The sequence below is a fragment of the Aegilops tauschii genome, chromosome 5, assembly GCF_002575655.3.
Source record: "Aegilops tauschii subsp. strangulata cultivar AL8/78 chromosome 5, Aet v6.0, whole genome shotgun sequence".
NCBI lineage: Eukaryota > Viridiplantae > Streptophyta > Magnoliopsida > Poales > Poaceae > Aegilops > Aegilops tauschii.
The window spans coordinates 63423534-63440974 of NC_053039.3; the positions used below are offsets into that span (position 1 = coordinate 63423534).

At 47.2% G+C, this 17441-nt stretch overlaps 2 protein-coding genes across 3 annotated transcripts; one reads left to right on the plus strand and one right to left on the minus strand.

The window, feature by feature from the left end:
• The first annotated feature begins 8378 nt into the window (after positions 1-8378).
• On the plus strand, positions 8379-9840 carry LOC109769623 (CBS domain-containing protein CBSX3, mitochondrial). Of its 2 annotated transcripts, none has more exons than XM_020328358.3 (6): positions 8379-8663; positions 8735-9008; positions 9101-9182; positions 9269-9342; positions 9439-9499; positions 9638-9840. In XM_020328358.3, the coding sequence occupies exons 2-6, from the start codon at positions 8751-8753 to the stop codon at positions 9778-9780; spliced, it is 618 nt and encodes a 205-aa protein (XP_020183947.1). In that variant the 5' UTR covers positions 8379-8663; positions 8735-8750; the 3' UTR covers positions 9781-9840. The 2 variants fall into 2 exon arrangements, with proteins under 2 accessions (XP_020183947.1, XP_020183948.1); XM_020328359.4 differs by having other exon boundaries at positions 8575-8663; positions 8744-9008.
• Positions 9841-10324: 484 nt separating this feature from the next.
• LOC109769593 (homocysteine S-methyltransferase 3) lies at positions 10325-14363 on the minus strand. The gene is made up of 7 exons (XM_020328326.4): positions 13938-14363; positions 12322-12378; positions 12035-12237; positions 11825-11954; positions 11518-11721; positions 11295-11366; positions 10325-10829 (listed from the first exon to the last, which is right to left on the minus strand). The coding sequence occupies exons 1-7, from the start codon at positions 14139-14141 to the stop codon at positions 10677-10679; spliced, it is 1023 nt and encodes a 340-aa protein (XP_020183915.1). The 5' UTR covers positions 14142-14363; the 3' UTR covers positions 10325-10676.
• Positions 14364-17441: the final 3078 nt, after the last annotated feature.

The window sequence follows — 17441 nt, forward strand, 5'->3', positions numbered from 1 at the left end:
GTCTCGGTCATGTCTGCATGTCTCCCGAACCCGTAGGGTCTACACACTTAAGGTTCGGTGACGCTAGGGTTGTCGAGATATTAGTATGCGGAAACCCGAAAGTTGTTCGGAGTCCCGGATGAGATCCTGGACGTCACGAGGAGTTCCGGAATGGTCCGGAGGTGAAGAATTATGTATAGGAAGTCCGGTTTCGGCCACCGGGAAAGTTTCGAGGGTTATCGGTATTGTACCGGGACCACCGGAAGGGTTCCGGGGGTCCACCGGGTGGGGCCACCTATCCCGGAGGGCCCCATGGGCTGAAGTGGGAAGGGAACCAGCCCTTAGTGGGCTGGGCCCCCCATGGACCTCCCTCTGCGCCTAGGGTTGGAAACCCTGGGGGTGGGGGCGCCCCACTTGACTTGGGGGGGGGGGAGTTTCCCCCCTGGCCGCCGCCCCCCCTTGTAGATGGGTTCCAGGGCCGGCGCCCCCCCTCCAGGGTGCCTATATAAAGGGGGGAGGGAGGGCTGCTGTACCCTAGCCCTTGGCGCCTCCCTCTCCCCCTGCAACACCTCTCCCTCCCGCTTGCGCTTGGCGAAGCCCTGCCGGGATCCCGCTACTTCCACCACCACGCCGTCGTGCTGCTGGATCTCCATCAACCTCTCCTTCCCCCTTGCTGGATCAAGAAGGAGGAGACGTCGCTGCTCCGTACGTGTGTTGAACGCGGAGGTGCCGTCCGTTCAGCACTCGGTCATCGGTGATTTGGATCACGGCGAGTACGACTCCATCAACCCAGTTCATTAGAACGCTTCCGCTTGCGATCTACAAGGGTATGTAGATGCACTCCTTTCCCCTTGTTGCTAGTATACTCCATAGATGGATCTTGGTGATGCGTAGGAAAACAGTATTGGACTGGTTGAGGTTTTTATCAGTTAATCCCATACGACGAAAGGTCTCATAATAGAGGATGTTGATGCTACTGCCTCCGTCCATGAGTACCTTAGTGAATTTATACCCACCAACTTGAGGAGCCACCACCAAGGCCAGGTGACCTGGATTATCAACCCGGGGAGGGTGATCTTCCCTACTCCATACAATCGGCTGTTCAGACCATCGCAAGTAACGTGGAACTGCCGGCTCAACAGCATTCACGGCCCTCTTATGAAGCTTCTGGTCTCGCTTGCACAAACTGGTAGTAAACACATGATATTGTCCACTATTGAGCTGCTTTGGATGGGTCTGGTATCCCCCTGCTGCTGCTGCTGATTACCCTGGCCAGATTGCTGGTTAAAACCACCTTGATTACCTTGAGAATTCTGAAAATTGGAATTTGAACCGCCGCCCGGGCCATGAAAGCCGCCGCCACCTGAGCCGCCGCCCCGCCCATTGTTACCGTTGAACATGTTGGAATTCTTGAAAGCTTTCATGATCGCGCAGTCTTTCCATAGATGAGTGGCCGGCTTCTCCCTAGAGCCATGCCTTGGGCAGGGCTCATTTAACAACTGCTCAAGCGTCGGGCCTGACCCGCCAGACCGGGGAGGCTGTCTCCCCTTACGTCGGAGATTGTTACCCTGCGTGTTGGTGTTGGCCACAAACTCCATACCATCATCAGCCTTACGCTTATTACCTCCCTGATTTGCCGGGTTATGCTGAGGGCCCTTGCCGTTGCCATTCTTCTTTCCCTTCCCTGTCTTTTCCTCATCAGACGCGGGATCCTTGGTACTATCAGAGTCAGCGTACTTGACCAGAGCCGCCATCAGCGTACCCATATCGTTGCAATCGCGCTTGAGCCGCCCAAGCTTCATCTTCAGGGGCGCAAAACGACAATTTTGCTCCAACATTAAAACCGCAGAGCCGGCATCCATCTTATCAGACGAATGTATTATTTCCTTGACCCGGCGTACCCAATGGGTCGTAGACTCGCCTTCTTGCTGCTTGCAGTTAGTCAAATCCACAATTGACATAGATTGCCTACATGTATCTTTGAAGTTTTGGATGAACCGAGCTTTCAGCTCTGCCCATGACCCGATGGAATTAGGTGGCAGTCCCTTTAACCAAGTGCGGGCAGTCCCATCCAACATCATGGTGAAGTATTTGGCCATAGCCGCTTCACTGACCTCCAGCAACTCCATAGCCATCTCGTAACTTTCAATCCATGCTCCGGGCTGTAAATCAGCCGTGTAATTAGGTACCTTCCTAGGTCCTTTGAAATCTTTGGGCAGACATTCGTTACAGAGAGCCGGCACCAGACAAGGGACACCTCCGGTCCTCGTAGCTATGCCTGCCTCGATAGAAGCCGTCGAATAAACCGGGAGGGGTTGGTAAGCTGTCTGCTGAGCCGCCAGTTCCGCCTCTTGACGTGCTCTGTCTTGGTCTACCGCGTTAAAGGCTCTGTTATGCGCCGGGCCGTGGTCAGCTGGAAAGCCACGGCGCCGGACGTTGCTTGAGCCGGTCGCTGAAACCATGTGTCTGCTATAACTTGGGCTCCGGTTTGGACGAGGGGTTGAATGAATCCTGTCCCGGCTATATGAATATGCCTCCTGTTGTGCCAGAGCCGTCTGAAGAAGTTCTCTGACCCTGCAAGTTTCGACCGCCGTTGGAGAGTCACCCTCGGCTGTGAGAGCCGCCAGTCGCGCCGCTGCAGCGATCATGTTTTCCAACGGATTAGAATAATGACTCGGTGGTATCGGCACGTATTGAGGTGGGGCAGTATTCACACGGGGAGGCCCCATCACTTGCGGCTGAACCGGCGTCCCAGCCCCGGGCGCCGTGATTTCTGGCGGGTTACTGGACCGTGCATCGGGCGTGTTGAAGAGGTTTCGAGGATCATAAACCGGAGGGAGCCGAGATTGAGCCTTCTGATGCCTCCTTCTCATGACCTCATTGGATGCGTTCTGATCCATCGTGAGCCGGAAAGACTGTGCCTGAATCAGTTGAGTCTGGGCGTCCAGAGCCACCCGTTCTGCAGCCATCCTGATTCCCTCCGCTGCTAGATCTTCCTTGGCTCGTGCTATATCCAGCTTTAACTGTGCCACCTCCGCATCATGTTGAGCTTGATCCGCTGGGACGACCGTGGCGGTTAGCAGGGCAGTCATCTTATCCGTGAGATCCATCAGCACCTGAGCCGGCGAGTGCACAGGGCCTCCTGCCCCAGCGGCGGAGTTTTGAACAGGTTGCGTGCCGGCCATGAAGATTCCAACCCGGCTCGGCGGCTCAAAAGGGTCCGGAATACTGTCGCCATCGGAACAACCCCCGAGCCTGCCGTCTCGAAGTTGATACAACGAGTCCGTCTCACCTGTGAATGATTCATCATCAGAGCAGATAGCCGTCTCATCGCTAGATCTAGATCCTTCAGAGAGTCCTCCGTGGATGCATCCCACGAAAGCACGCTTCAAGGCGGGCAGAGTCCGGGCGGGTCTTGCACGCTGAGCCGTCTCGATGAGGTTGGTGCAGATGTCCGGCCCAGGGCCCGACTCACCGATCTTGCCAATGAAAACGTGGATTCCGCGGAAGGGGACCCGGTACCCGTACTCGATTGAGCCGGCGTCGGGGCCCCAGCCTGCGTCGTTGATGTAGAGCTTGCCGCGACGACTCTTGGTCATCCGGCCCACAGCGTATCCCTTGAGCCCTTCGAAGCTGCCCTTCAAGAACTCAAATCCACCATGCTTTGGCCCCACGGTGGGCGCCAACTGTCGTGGAATAGTCACGGCAGATGCCCTTGTGAAAGGACTTAGTCGTGGAGCCATCGCAACTAGGAAGCTTAAAGGGGTTAAAGCGGGACAAAGGGTATGAGGGTTATACTGGTTCGGCCCCTTACGGTGAAGGTAAAAGCCTACTCCAGTTGAGGTGGAATTACTAGGGTTTCGATGACCAGGGAGCGAATCCGCTATACTTGGCTACCGGTTTGATGTTATCTCTCTTAAGCCGCCGGCGGGTCATCCCCTTATATACACGGGCTGACGCCCCGCGGCCTACAGAGTCCCGGCCGGCTTATAAAAGTATCCGGCTCGGTAACTAGTTAATCTTGCCTTACAACACAAGTCACACCATTACGGCGGTTTATCACTACGGGCCTTAAATCACCTACGGGCTTTAGGCCCTTTATTGAACCGCCATCTTCAAACCTTGATATTGGGCTTCATATGATGAGTTACCATAACGTAACCCGGCCCCTCCTGGGCGGGTTACGCCAGTAGTTATATCCCCAACACCACTAAAAAAATAACTAAAAAAATCTCCCTCCCACACCAGATCCCTCCGTCCCGCACCCCCCCCCTTCGCGACTCCTCTCCCGTTCCCCATCGCGCCGCCGCCCAAGCGTCGCGCCGGCAGAACCCTAAGCGCGCCCTCCTCCGGCCGCCGCTCGCCCTCCTCCGGCCAAAGATCGTCCCACTCCCCCGTCACCGGTCGTCTCTCTCTCTCTGTCTGTCGTGCGTGGCGGCGCAGCATCTACCAGAGATCCAGCGAGAGGTGAGTTCGTTCATTCCTTCTGTACTCGTGCTCTCCCTCACCCTACGCGCCCATCTCTCTAGCAACGGCTCGTGGCCGGGATTTGAGCCGGCGGGGCGGCTGGATCCGTCGGAGCCGGCAACTGGGGCTTGGGTGGAGTGAGTGGCCGGTGATTGAGGACTAGGCGGCGGCTGTGTGCATGTGGCTGGTGCATGCATGAGCAGGAGCAATGGCTGTGCATGTGGCTGATGCATGCATGAGCAAGTCAGCAAGAGTAGTCTGCCCTCCTTCTCTCCGTAGGAAATTTCTTGCTGTTCTAGATTCTTGCATCCTAGTTTGTTGGCGGAACTTCTGATTAGGTAATAGCTAGATTCTGTACTATTTTTTGTTAACAGAACGGGCAGTGATGGTTAAAAGAAAACCATTGATGCATTTTACATAAGAAAGAGAGTTGAATGTGAAGAACATTAACTGAATCAGAGTGTGAAGCTAATGAACCAACAGTAACTGAATCAGAACACCCTGTTCAGCCTCCTCTCTTGTTGCAGATGTTCTTGTGCAAATTTAGAGCATTAAGAAACAAAGAGCTGATCTATATAGTGTGATCAACTCAATACTTCATCATTAAATAATATTTTGGTACAATTTCATTTTTGTTATGCACTAGCTGTTATAAATAATGATAGTTAGAAATGTATCTCATAAGTTAACATGGACAAGATTACTTATTCCGGAGAAGAGCACGGCTGCGTGTGCGGTGTTGAGTTCGGCTTGCTTGTAGCACTTCCTGGATGCGCTACTGATTCTTCTCTTCTGGTGCAGGTAGTATAGCTTGGAGCAGAGCACCCGCGATGGACGGAGACGGCTTCGACGTGTGGGGTTCGCAGCCGTCGGCAAGCGGCCCCGCTACCCATGCCGGTCTTGACCTCAACTTGCAAGCGCCGACGTCGGAGGGGATCCCGGGACTTGTACGTTTAACTGGGACGTCTCATTTGTATGGACAAAATAAAGTCTTGGGCAGTATCTCTCTATGGAAAATCCCCAACGAAAAATGCACACTATTCCCTCTTTTCTATCGAATCGGTCACTCATCTTGGGGTGGGCTTACTACTTATATGCTTTCAGCAGTTATCCTCTCCGCACTTGGCTACCCAGCGTTTACCGTAGGCATGGACCGATTCCCCATAATAGGTTAGATCGCGCCAATATCAATTCTTTAAGTTACTGCTATACAGTTTTGGTATTTTATTTTAAACACATCTTAGTTTTTTACTGTGAGCAATCTCTGTTTATTTGCATGTGTGTTGCTCCTCCGTTCGCTGATTTTTTTTGCACCAGATAGTCGTCTCTCATGCAATGTGAATTATTCGGTACAGGCTATTTACATGATTTTTGGATTGAATTCGTCCGAAGTCTACGTTATAACTGGTAATATACTAACTTTGTGCCGTGCTACGATGATTTTTTTTGAGTGGAAGGACCAGATACCCTAATTTGAGATACATCGTTGCAAGCTGACCATAATGTTTTGTATGGACAAAATAAAATTTATCATGTTTTTGATACTTGATTTGTAAAGATAATTTGTTTATGTCATTACTGAGCGGGAGGAGGCCACACAAGATCTAACCTCTAACTAAGTTAGAGGATCCAAACAGGGCCTAAGTTGTGCACAGATCAACCCCACTACAAGGGTCCCATATGCATGGTATGCAGGGCATTTCCTATAGGGCGCCCTCAGCGCCACTTTACAGCCTAAATTGCAAAGCGGCGCACATCCCCTTCGGTGCTGGGCCGGCCCATTTTTATTTTATTCTTTCTCTGTCGAGCTGCAAACAAGACATGGGCGCGCCAGGAATCGAACTCGCCACCACACTTCCTCACGAACGACCGGTAATACCACTAGGATAACACAAATTTTGTGCCTATTGACCTATTTGTATACTTTTATTCGTTTAATCTCGCGGAAAGCCCTGGTTTCCCAATACGGTTTTATCCGCCGCGGGAAAGTTTCTGTTCGCAGAAAACCCACTTTTCTGGACAGGCTTTTGTTTGTTTTTTGTTTTTTCATATATTTTACCTTTTTCGAATTTGATGATTTTTTTTTACAAATTCGATGAACTTTTTTTAAATCCATGAACTTTTTCCAAACTCGATGAACTTTTTAAAAAATCAATCATTCTTTTTAAAATTCCATAAGCACCTTTTTCTAAATCAATGAACTTTTATCAAATTCATTAATTTTTTTTCAAATCTATGAACTTTTTTCAAATTCATTAATTTTTTTTCCCAAATCTAGGAACTTTTGTCAAAACTGACAAACTTTTTCAGATCAATGAATTTTTTTAGAAATTGAGGAACTCTTTTTCAAAACCGATGAACTTTTTTCAAATTTGATGAACTATTTTAAAAAAACCGAAGAACTTTTTTTGGAAACAGATTAACTTTTTTTCGTATATTTGTTTTCTTGAGTGGAGAACGAAGCGTGCGTTTTTTTAGCGAAAGAACGAATCATAATTTATTTTTTTGAGCGAAAGACCGAAGCACCGAAGCGTACATTTTTTTTGGGAAAGAACGAAGCATACGCAGGCGCGAGCTGGCGAGCGATTCGCTGATTGCCTCGTGATGGGCTGGTCCATACCAGGTGCCGTGTGAGCGCCAGAAACTCCAACCGGCGCTGAAGGCGCCTCTTAGGAGCTCTGGGTTTGCAGCAGCTTTTTTCCGTCCATTGCCTCAGGCCAACACGAAAACAAGAGGCCCGGGTGGATGTTTTTCTTCCCGTGAAAACACAGGAGATCGAACGGAATCACTAATTGAGGAGTATTCATTGCAAAGATCACTACAACCTCTTAAGTTTTGATAAAGTGGCGCGTTGCATGTGCGCCACTTGTCGCAACATGAAAGTTTTTCCTTTTTTCGTAGATCCGTTTATTCAAAACGTTTTATCTCTTAAACCGTGCGTCCAAATCTAAAACCATTTCCACCGCTGGATTCCTCGCGCCGAGATCTTCAAAACTAGATCTCTTGTTGATAGGTTTTGACGTTTTTTTTTACAAAAAACCGGATAAAAAAACCAAACCGGGAGCATGTTTTTTTTCCTTTCCGAATGAGGCACGCCTATGCATCTCGCGGAGGCAAAACCGTGCCTCTCAGGAAGGGAAAAAAAGAAGAGAAATGCGTTTTTTTTTTTGGTTTCCAAGGAGGCACGGCCATGCCTCACGCGGAAGCAAAACTGTGCCTCTCGCGAAAGAAAAAAAATATTTTTTTTTCGTTTCCGAGAGGCACGGGCGTGCCTGTCACGAAAGCACAACCGTGTCTCTCGCGAAAGCAAACCCGTGCCTCTCACGGAAGTGAAAAAACAGAAAACGCATTTATTTTCGTTTTCCGAGAGGCACAACCATAACTCTCGCGAAAATACAACCGTGCCTCTCGCGGAAGGAAAAAAAATAGAAAACACGTTTTTTTCGTTTCTGAGGGGCACGGCCGTGATTCTCGCGAAAGCAAAACCGTGTCTCTCGTGAAAGAAAATAAAAGAAAACACGTTTTTTCGAGCATTTTTTTTTCAATTTTTTTATCCAAAATCTAAGGAAGACCGATGAAAAGCCGAAGCGTCGAAAAAAAACCCGTTTAAAAAGCCGAAAACGCATGCGAAAAAAAAAACAAAATACGAAGGGAGAGCCTAGAGCGCGACACCTGTGGGGCGGCTGAGAACGCACCAGGTGGCGCTGATCGTTACGAGGCTCCCGAAGGAGCGCTCGTCAACTAGTTGTTCAACCTTTCCATCGGATTGGAACGCTCGTATTCCTGCAGATCGAACGGATAAAAAAATCCAGCGATTCCATAGCGATGCGTTTCCTATGGGTTTTCCTTTGATTTCCCTACGTACCGAACATGGCCTGATTCTGTTCCACCGCCTGGGCAAAATAGAGAAATAAATATACGTTGGCCATTCAGCTGAAGAATATGAGTCTCTGCAAGGCAAAGTTAGCGTCACGAAAGGAATAGAAGCAACATTTCCTGGGTGTGTCACCTGAGTTATTCCTTTCTTCCCTCGGAACGACGAAGGTTAGCACCGGTTCTTGCGTTCCGGACGGGCAGTAGGTCTGGATCATATATAAGAGACAACAATGTCGCCATGCATCCCATTCCTGCACTCACAACATAAACACCATCCTCACGGACCCATTCGATCCAAGGGGCGGCTGCTAGCTAGCTGCAATCTTCAGCACAACTGCAAGGTATGCATGCATGGTGTTCCCTGAAACATTTCAGCAGAAATCGTAGGCAGACATTGACAGACATCATGTAGTTCGAGCAGATACAGGATGCAAGGAATCGCCAAGGCGCTGAGCCAGCACGGGAAGCAGCTGAGGCTCGCCGTGCTGCAGCACATGAACAAGGGGATCTTCTCCTGGGCCACCCTCATCTCGCGCATACAGAGCGAGTCCCCGGCCGTGATCATCCCCCACATGGGGCTGGAGAACATCACCGTCCGGGAAATCCTCAGGGCCAAAGGGGAGGCCCAGTCCAGGGCGGTCTACTGGTGCAGCACCACCCATTTGGTGCATGAAGCCGTCAAGCACGTGAGAGTTTTGCTGACTGCTTTCATCTTACTTCTGAATACAATGCTACTTCTGAATGACTGAATGTTGATCGTGCTTAATTCAATCTGTAGATGACGGCCAATAATGTGGGATCTCTAGTCGTGCTCAAGTCGGGGGACGACAAGCAGCTGGCAGGGATTGTAACTGAAAGAGGTAAACCACAAATCAGTAGCCAATTCAAAGGATTCTTAGAAAGAAAGAAGAAAAAATCAGTTACAATTTATCCCCATCTGATACAGATTTCGCTAGGAAGATCCTCTTACCCGGGCGACCCTCGGAGGAAACAAGAGTTGAAGATATCATGACAGAAGAGGTGAATGGGCTTAAAAATGAAAATCACTGCAACAGGCTGAATATCATTGCACATTTCTTTTCTTTAGTCCTCATAATTTTCTTTACTCTGTTACAGAACAAGCTAATCACTGTATCCAGCAATACCAATATTCTGCGTGCGATGGAGCTAATGACAGGTAATGGAACATTCAATCGGTAAAGCATTTCACTATTTACGGTCCTATCATACGCGCACGCTACAAGGAACTGTAGCAATTTCGGAATTTTTTGAATTACTAATTTGGTTTTGTTTTCTTATTTTTCTGGATCAACAGACGAGCACATTCGACACGTCCCAGTTTTCGACGAGAAGGTGGTTGGTATGATCTCCATTGGCGATGTGGTCAGAGCAATCGTGGACCAACAGCACCAAGAAGTGAAACAACTGAAGAAGTACATCACTGGAGATTATTATTAGCATGTAGCTCTGGTACAGTCCATGTAATTACTCATAATATTAACCATGAATTATATCTTCCCCGGTATTGCCATTTGGAGTGAGTAACTACTGTCTTTACACTTGCACTTTTACAACACTGAGCTTTGTGTTTTCTCTTGGGCTGTGAAATGTGTTTTTTTATAAAAGTTTACAGCCATATCATAAAAAGAGTCAAATCTGTACATGGTACAAAATTCCTACCTGAGCAATTTCAACCCTCGGTTTCATCCAGGGAAAACAAGTCAGACTATCAAAAAAAGAAGTGAAAACAAGTCAACGATTTTGTATATCAGTGATGAAGGAAAACCCCAGGGAGAATTCTTTGTTTCCAAAGGGAAATACATGCATAGTAGTTGAGATAAATCTTATGGTACAAGAAAAAAAAATCAATGATTTTGTTGGCAATTTTGTATATCAGTGATGAAAGAAACCAGGAAAATTCTTCATTTTCAGATGGAAATACATATATAGTAGCTCAGATAAAACTTATGGTACAATAAAACAGGGTACCCACAAGACAGCATTAGCACACAACAACATAGCAGCTTATTGCAGGTTAATACCTCCATAACAACTCAGAATCTGTATAACATACATTGCCTCAAACTCTCTTAATAGGTAATAAGGGGTCATGAACCTCGCCGCAGATAGTTTCGCTCACTCCTTAGTACAACTTCGCTGTTACTGCTTGCGATCACTCCTTAGTACAGCTTACTGTTCGCTAGAAACACACCGCCATTTCGCACATGTAAGTGCACAGCTATCTCATTTTGCAGGGGAACATCACACAGCTATTGCTAAATCTCGGGGACATGTTGATAAAGTAACACCAGGAGTAACCCATCTGAAGGAGGGTACAACTCTGCCGCAAATACCTAAGGCGCAGGGTAGTACTGGTTAAGAGATCTACTAATTGCCCTGATGGTGTTTGGAGTTGTCCTGCAGCAACCCCCAATAAGGGCAGCCCCATCTTTGCACCACTCGCTTACATAAGAAACGAAATCGCCATCTGACACACCAGTGGATTCCTGCACACCAAATGAAGCGTATCATTAGTGTTTAGAGTTGTAGAGCAACCTCAAGGATACTATATTATTAGTAGGACAGAGGCTTAGAGGGTGGCTCGATACAACTACTTTTAGCTGCTAACCAAAGGGAAGATGAGGATGGCTGCTTGAAATAAATCAGATGCAACAGAGTAACTCAAATAAGGTATTGTATTTTTCCTATAGTTTATGCCTCCCCTGCAATAGTGTTCTTTCTTGCCCTATGGGAAGCAAATATCCAATCGCTATGGATGTTCATCTATTCATTTACATTTTACAGTTTGACCTACGGCTGAGTGGAAAAATGAAAAACAAAAGGAATAGATAACCAAGCTAGAATTCTAGGTTAAAAACTAGAGTTAGGTATTTGATTGGCAGGTCTTTTGTGTTCAGAAAAATAAGAGGTTTCTATCGAAAACAGGCATCAGTGTATTGAGATAAACTTACCACCCACTCCTTTCTCTCGGCATCGTATCTTTCTCCACTGTTGGGATATATCAGAATTGGCTTGTCTGTGACCTGCAGTAACGGAGCACAACACAGTTAGTCAAACAAAGAACATTGCTGCTGCTCACCAGTTAACACGGTAAGATACTATTTGTGCAACCAAAACATGGGCGCCTGACTTGCATTTGTTTACTTACAACTAAGGAATGTAATATGTTCTTACCTTCCGAATGGAGAGTATCAAGCTATGAATAAATCTTGGAGGTGTGCAGTTTATACCAACTGCACCAACCTTTGCACATTCATTAGCAATTTTAGCACATTCGATTAATGAGTCTCCACTCACGACATTAACTCCATCTTTTGAGTTGAAGGAAAACCATGAAGGGATATTTATGTTGCATTCCTCAAGAAGTTCAACATATGCCTACAAGATACATCACAAGCAAACCATCAGATACTATTTCATAAGAGTGTACTGTAAAATTTGAGGTAGCATATCCCTGTGCGATCAGTAAAGTTCAGCATACCTGAGCTTCCAATTTGTTAGGGATTGTTTCAAAAGCGATCAAATCAGGACGTGCTTCTGCAAGAACCTGAAGTCTCCGCCGATGAAAATCTTTCAGGAATTCTAGTGTTCCAGCTTCACCATAATCCCCACTAGTAACAGCCGGATAAAGAGAAGTGACTTTCCAGAAGTAAAATGGAAAAAACATGTGCTATGTTAAGTAGTAAAATACCTGTACTCTGAGCCATCAGCAAGATAAGCCCCATAACTTCCTATTGAAGCTGCAACCAGAATAGGACGCAAGGGAGTGGACTGATCTGGGTGTTGCTTCAGAAACATCTCACGTGCTTCATGTGCAATCTCAACACTCTTTGTTAGTAAATTTTCACCTTGTTCTTTTGAAAATCCCTTGGACTCAAACCCTTGAATGGTAGCCTGCAACATCAAATTTGACTGAGAGTATGTTCATAAATGTCACGGAAACAAAAAAAAAGGCAGAGTGAAACTGTATTTCAGAACCTGATACGATGCTGTAATTATAATGTTTGCACCTGCTTCTATGTAGTCTAAGTGGACCTGTATCATACACATACGAAGATTAGAATGCTATGTCAATCTGTAAATGGCAATACATGTGGAAGAAGAATTGCTCAATTACATAATTGCAGCAAAAACAATTGTGAATAACTGATAAACACAAGAAACCCAGCATAGTGAGCTCCTAAAATGAATTCAGGTCTGTTCCAATGTTTGTTTGCAAATTGCACCTAACAATAACTGCATATTCCACAAATAGATTACAGAGAATAGTCTGCAGCCTGTGTTAACACTGGAAATCACCTGGATACCTGAATTCAGCAACCACATCTCAGGTTAAAAATGGGTCCTGAATCTCAAAAGTCCAGGACTGGTCCTACCGCTTGTTCAACGAGTAAAAACTATTTGTCCAGATCAGACCAGTGCGTTAGCCAGGTAAGGCCTTGTACAATGCAAGGTGCTTAAGGAGGTGCTTAGTAAAATAAAACGAATTTTTGTTAGGCATCAGTGCTTAGCTCTACAGGAGGGGTGCCTAATTACGTGTCTACCTCTACAAATAAGCACCGGTGCTTACAGAAAAACTGATTTATTTCTCTAAGCACCGTCGTTGTACAGGGCCTAAGGAGGAACTAGTAAAGCACTGTCACATGATGTTTCCAGAGCGGTTTCAAGATGGGTCCAACAAAGCCAGGTTCAAAATTTCAAATTATATCAGACCCGATAGAGAGTGGCCCTAAACTCTAGGCTGAGGCCATGCTAGAAGTTCTAGAATAGTTGGAATACATTTTTGTGTGTGGATAATACTCGGAATAAATTGGGCATGTGACATAAGCTTAGTTCCTGATTCCTGAATGGTATGAGGTCCGCGGTAATGTTGGTAGCTGGCACGCAATTTATTCTACAACACTAAACCATCTTTTGTACACTTGAAGCTTGCCATCCAGTCATGTCGTTCAGATGCTCATCAAAACTGTAGCATGACAGTGCATAGAAGTGGACACACACCCAAAAGAAAATGATTCTCTTCTCTTTTGGGGGTCTTTACCTGCCAAGGGCATGACAAAGAAAGAAAAACGAATCCTCCTTTGCCTAAGCCTATACTAGCATCGCGTGAGGTGCTACTGCCCTGTTCATGATGCAGCACACTAGTAACTTATTATTCTAATGGGGCCATGAGGCACTTCCAGCATCCCTGGAGAAAGAAATGAACATTTTCCAACTACCTTGTAAGCTAGTGAGTAGTGAGTGACCTAACGATTTCATAAATGTTGACTTGTTCGGCTGAGCTGATTGTTAATGGTTCCGCATCCAGAAAAAATTACTACCGGGCCTCACCAAGAATCATGGTGGGCACCGCTATTTCTACTCCAACAAGTATTCTGAATCGTGTAGAAAACAGCAGGCAAAGATCAAAATGCTAGAAGAAGACTGGCGAATCCTAAGAACTACTCCCTCCGTCCCAAAAGTGTCAAAAAAACGTCTTACATTTTGGGACGGAGGGAGTAATAATCAGCCAAAAGAAAACAGAATCGCCGAACTGGCAAGGCCAAGGTGGCGGCGTGCAGAGCACGCGAGGTGTTTGGGCGGCGGGGGCTTGCCTTGCGGATGAGGTGCGGGGAGGAGAGGATGCACTTGGCGCTCCAGAGCGGGTCGTTGAGGTCGGCACCGTGGGCCTCGAGCTCCGTGGCCAGCCCGCCGTCCAGCACCAGCCTCCCGCCGCCGGCCTCCACCCACCGCCGCACCGCCGCGCCCGCGGCCCCCTCCTCCGCGCCGCCGCCTCCTCCTCCGCTCTTCACCACCATCCTCCTCCTCCTGCTGCCGCGTCTGCTACAGTGCAGTGTACTAGGTTGGTTTGGGATTGGGGATTTTTGGATTTTGCGTGCGGCGTCGGGGAAGATTTATAGGGGTAGGGAGGGAGAAGAGAACCCAACCCCACAGCTGCAAAGGAGGCGAGGCGAGGAGAGGATGGTGACACGGCAAAGAGGGTTTTTAGGTCATCCTACCCTACCCTATCTTACATGAGTTTCTCCTATCCAAGTAAACATGCCACGTGATCTTGTCATCACCGGACTTGGCTTACTTTCTTTTCAAGCACCACACTAGACTAGAGTGTACGCCAAATAGCGATGCCAAGTAATTTTGTCATTTGGTGATGTTGTCCAACTCTATAATATCGTTACTAAAGCTACATAATTCGAAACTAGAGCAATTAGCTGCTCCGATGTCGAATTGACCGAACGAGTAGGAAATGTAACATGTTCTCCGTCACCTATCTCCAGTACCATGGCACGGGTGCCAAAGATGAGCAAAATAGAGTCAATGGACAGATGCCAAGAACCGCGGGAACGGCAACACGACCGTATGCGAGAGCACAAAGATATCGTTGTTGGGCTTAGACAAGACGCGGGGAGTATGGCATCATTGGCGCCGCTCGCCCTAAGTCTGGAGCAAATCTAGGGGGTGTCATGGCTCCCCTCCGAAGTTGCAAAATAATCACCCTTTTGGGCTTCGTTCCTCTTCATGTTCGTCCGTCAGGACGGATTAGCATAGGTCCGGCGTAGATTCCTGCCAGCTCTTCAGGGCGGTGAGATTAGTGTTTCTCGTCGTGCATACGCGACGGCAATTTTTTTTGTTAAGTTCTTCAAATTGATTCAAGGGTTCGATTGTTATCATGAGTCTCTAAAAAACAATTGTTATCATGTTATGCCTTCAATGAAAAAAGTTTCACTCGATTATGGAAAAAAGGCGATAAGCAATCTTGTTAGCCCATGGTCACAAATGAACAAAAAATATGTACCAATCTGGTGGGTTGGTTCCACCATAAGTAACATTACCATCTGAGTTGCTCTCAGTTTGCTCATACAACCGACTATTATCATATTATGAACTCAATGAAAAAAGGTTCTTCTACATTAGAAAAAATAGCTGATAAAACAGTTGGTGTAGCCCACGGTTACAAATGAAAAATAGTCGATTCACAAATGGAAATTGTGTACCAACCGTTCCTGACAATTAACAACAGGCTCCTCCTAGTTGGTACAGCTGTTTCTCACCTAGTGAAAGTGAAAGGGGCGGCACCGGATATATTGCTTATCTGAATACTTGTTTTGTTCTCTCTCTCTCCCTCTCTTTAAAAAGGAAATGAAACAATACTAGGTTTGTTGCGTTGCTTCTGGCTACCAACAACCATTCTTTTATGGTTTCGCCTATCCATATTCCATATTTGTCATCGATCAGCACCTTGCCCCCGTGCTACAGTACGCCACAACTGCCACCTGCCCGGCCATATCATCCAAATATCACCGTAGTACGTACGGTGCGTGTTCCTCGAAAGATTCCTTACAAAATTAAGTATAGTAGCACTGTCAAAAGATTCACAAATTCACATGGATTCGAAGCGACTCCACCGGCGGCGACACGCCCGCCCACTGTGTTGTCTGTCGTGTGCGCGGTAGGAGAAACGGCACCCTCGGTCGGTGTCGTCGTACCAAAAACTCACTTTTTTACGGAGCACCGCCGATCGCCGGCCGCCATGAGTGGAACATAAGTAGGTGGACGGGGACGTATCGAAACCGACGGAAGTGTGTGATAAGATGAGCTCTCTCACTCGGAAACCGGCGGCTTACACGCAAGAGGAAGGTGAAACGACCTTGATATACGTACCACAGACTGCCTGTCCAACACTGTACGATTAGAGCCAAATCATACATAATTCAGTTTGTGGGCCATAGTAGTTAGAGATGCGTTGCTCTCTGGTCGTACGGGTCGGATGAAAAATTCATCTATGTAGAGCAGTTTTGAAGGTGAAAGACGTGACGCGCCACGTTCATTGTACCTGGACGCGACCGCGGCTACGTACGCTGCCTTAACTTCAGGTCTAGATCGACCGAGAAATTTATTTTCTGGGGAGAGAGACGAGTCCACCGAGAATTGCTTGCTTGTTTTGGAAGAGACGGCGGCGCTACGTACGCACACAGGTTGCCAATTTTCAGGCGCACCCTTTGCTCAGTGCGTGCATGTACGAGTTGTCTGCGTAATTCAAGCCTGTTATAGCGTTCTCTAATCTTGGAACGGAGCCTCATCGTTATCATGCCTGCCTGCAATCAGTCCTAATCCAACTTGATCACAACGAGATTAGGTGGCACCTTATCATTTTTTAAACGGAGGCAAAAAATTGACTCATCTTTTAATTAAGTAGAAGAGAGTTTTCTAGTTAATTAAAAAAATAGACGAAAACTGATACAAATAAACCGGACTACTCACATGCGCACTACTCGCAAAACGTGAGACCAATGACCGCATGATTGACCCGACAAACATGTTCAACAAATGTCGGCCACAATCCCTCATATTTCTTCATTGCAAAAGGATCACCAACAACAACACCTTGACTCAAGACAACGAACACCGCCAAACCCACGGTGGCATGCACCATGAGGACGATCCAATAGATTGAGGACACTCCATTGTGTAGCCACGGAAGCCTTCCTTATGGCACCACACTTCTTGCCTCTGCTCTTGAGAGCCTTCTCCACCTTCTTGATTTTGCCTTTGTAGCATTCCTGGTCAGTAGGCAAGCAATCATTTTGCTAGATCCAGGGCAAGCCATCTCCAAACTGGCGAGTAAGTCACACTTTTACGTGCATGGTGTCAACCTGCCATATTTATCAACTTGCTTTGCGTCACTTTATTAATATATTAACTAAAATCTCGTGTCTTTTGGAGACAAGGCGATCAGGATTTCCTTGTCTTTCGTCGGCGCCGTCAATGGTCTGCCTTGTCTCTAGTGGTATCAGGGCCTTCGAGATGCGGTGGACCTTGGTCCTTGCCGGTGAGAGGGTCCTGCTTCATTTTTTGTAATTCGGTTAGGGTTTGTGTCCTGCTCAGGGAGGCGTCGCCAGCTCCTTGATGATGAAATAAGGTCATTCCCACCCAGGCCCATCCTGGCAGTGCATCTAGCATCGGTGGAGCTGCTGGTCTTCGGTGGATCTGCCTGAATATAGTCTTTGTTCGTGTGCCGTCGGCTTGGACCCTTCTAATCTAAGCTTCTCATCATCGATGATGGTTGCAGTTATGGTGCACTGGTCCTCTGGGGTCTGGGC

Coding starts and splice junctions, on each gene's coding strand:
- LOC109769593 (XM_020328326.4), bottom strand. CDS start 14,141: ATGGTGGTGAAGAGCGGAGGAGGAGGCGGCGGCGCGGAGGAGGGGGCC. Junction 12,379..13,937: donor CCCCGCACCTCATCCGCAAG/GCAAGCCCCCGC, acceptor TGTATGATACAG/GTCCACTTAGACTACATAGA. Junction 10,830..11,294: donor CCGAGAGAAAGGAGTGGGTG/GTAAGTTTATCT, acceptor TTTGGTGTGCAG/GAATCCACTGGTGTGTCAGA.
- LOC109769623 (XM_020328358.3), top strand. CDS start 8,751: ATGCAAGGAATCGCCAAGGCGCTGAGCCAGCACGGGAAGCAGCTGAGG. Junction 9,009..9,100: donor TGCATGAAGCCGTCAAGCAC/GTGAGAGTTTTG, acceptor TTCAATCTGTAG/ATGACGGCCAATAATGTGGG. Junction 9,343..9,438: donor AAGATATCATGACAGAAGAG/GTGAATGGGCTT, acceptor ACTCTGTTACAG/AACAAGCTAATCACTGTATC.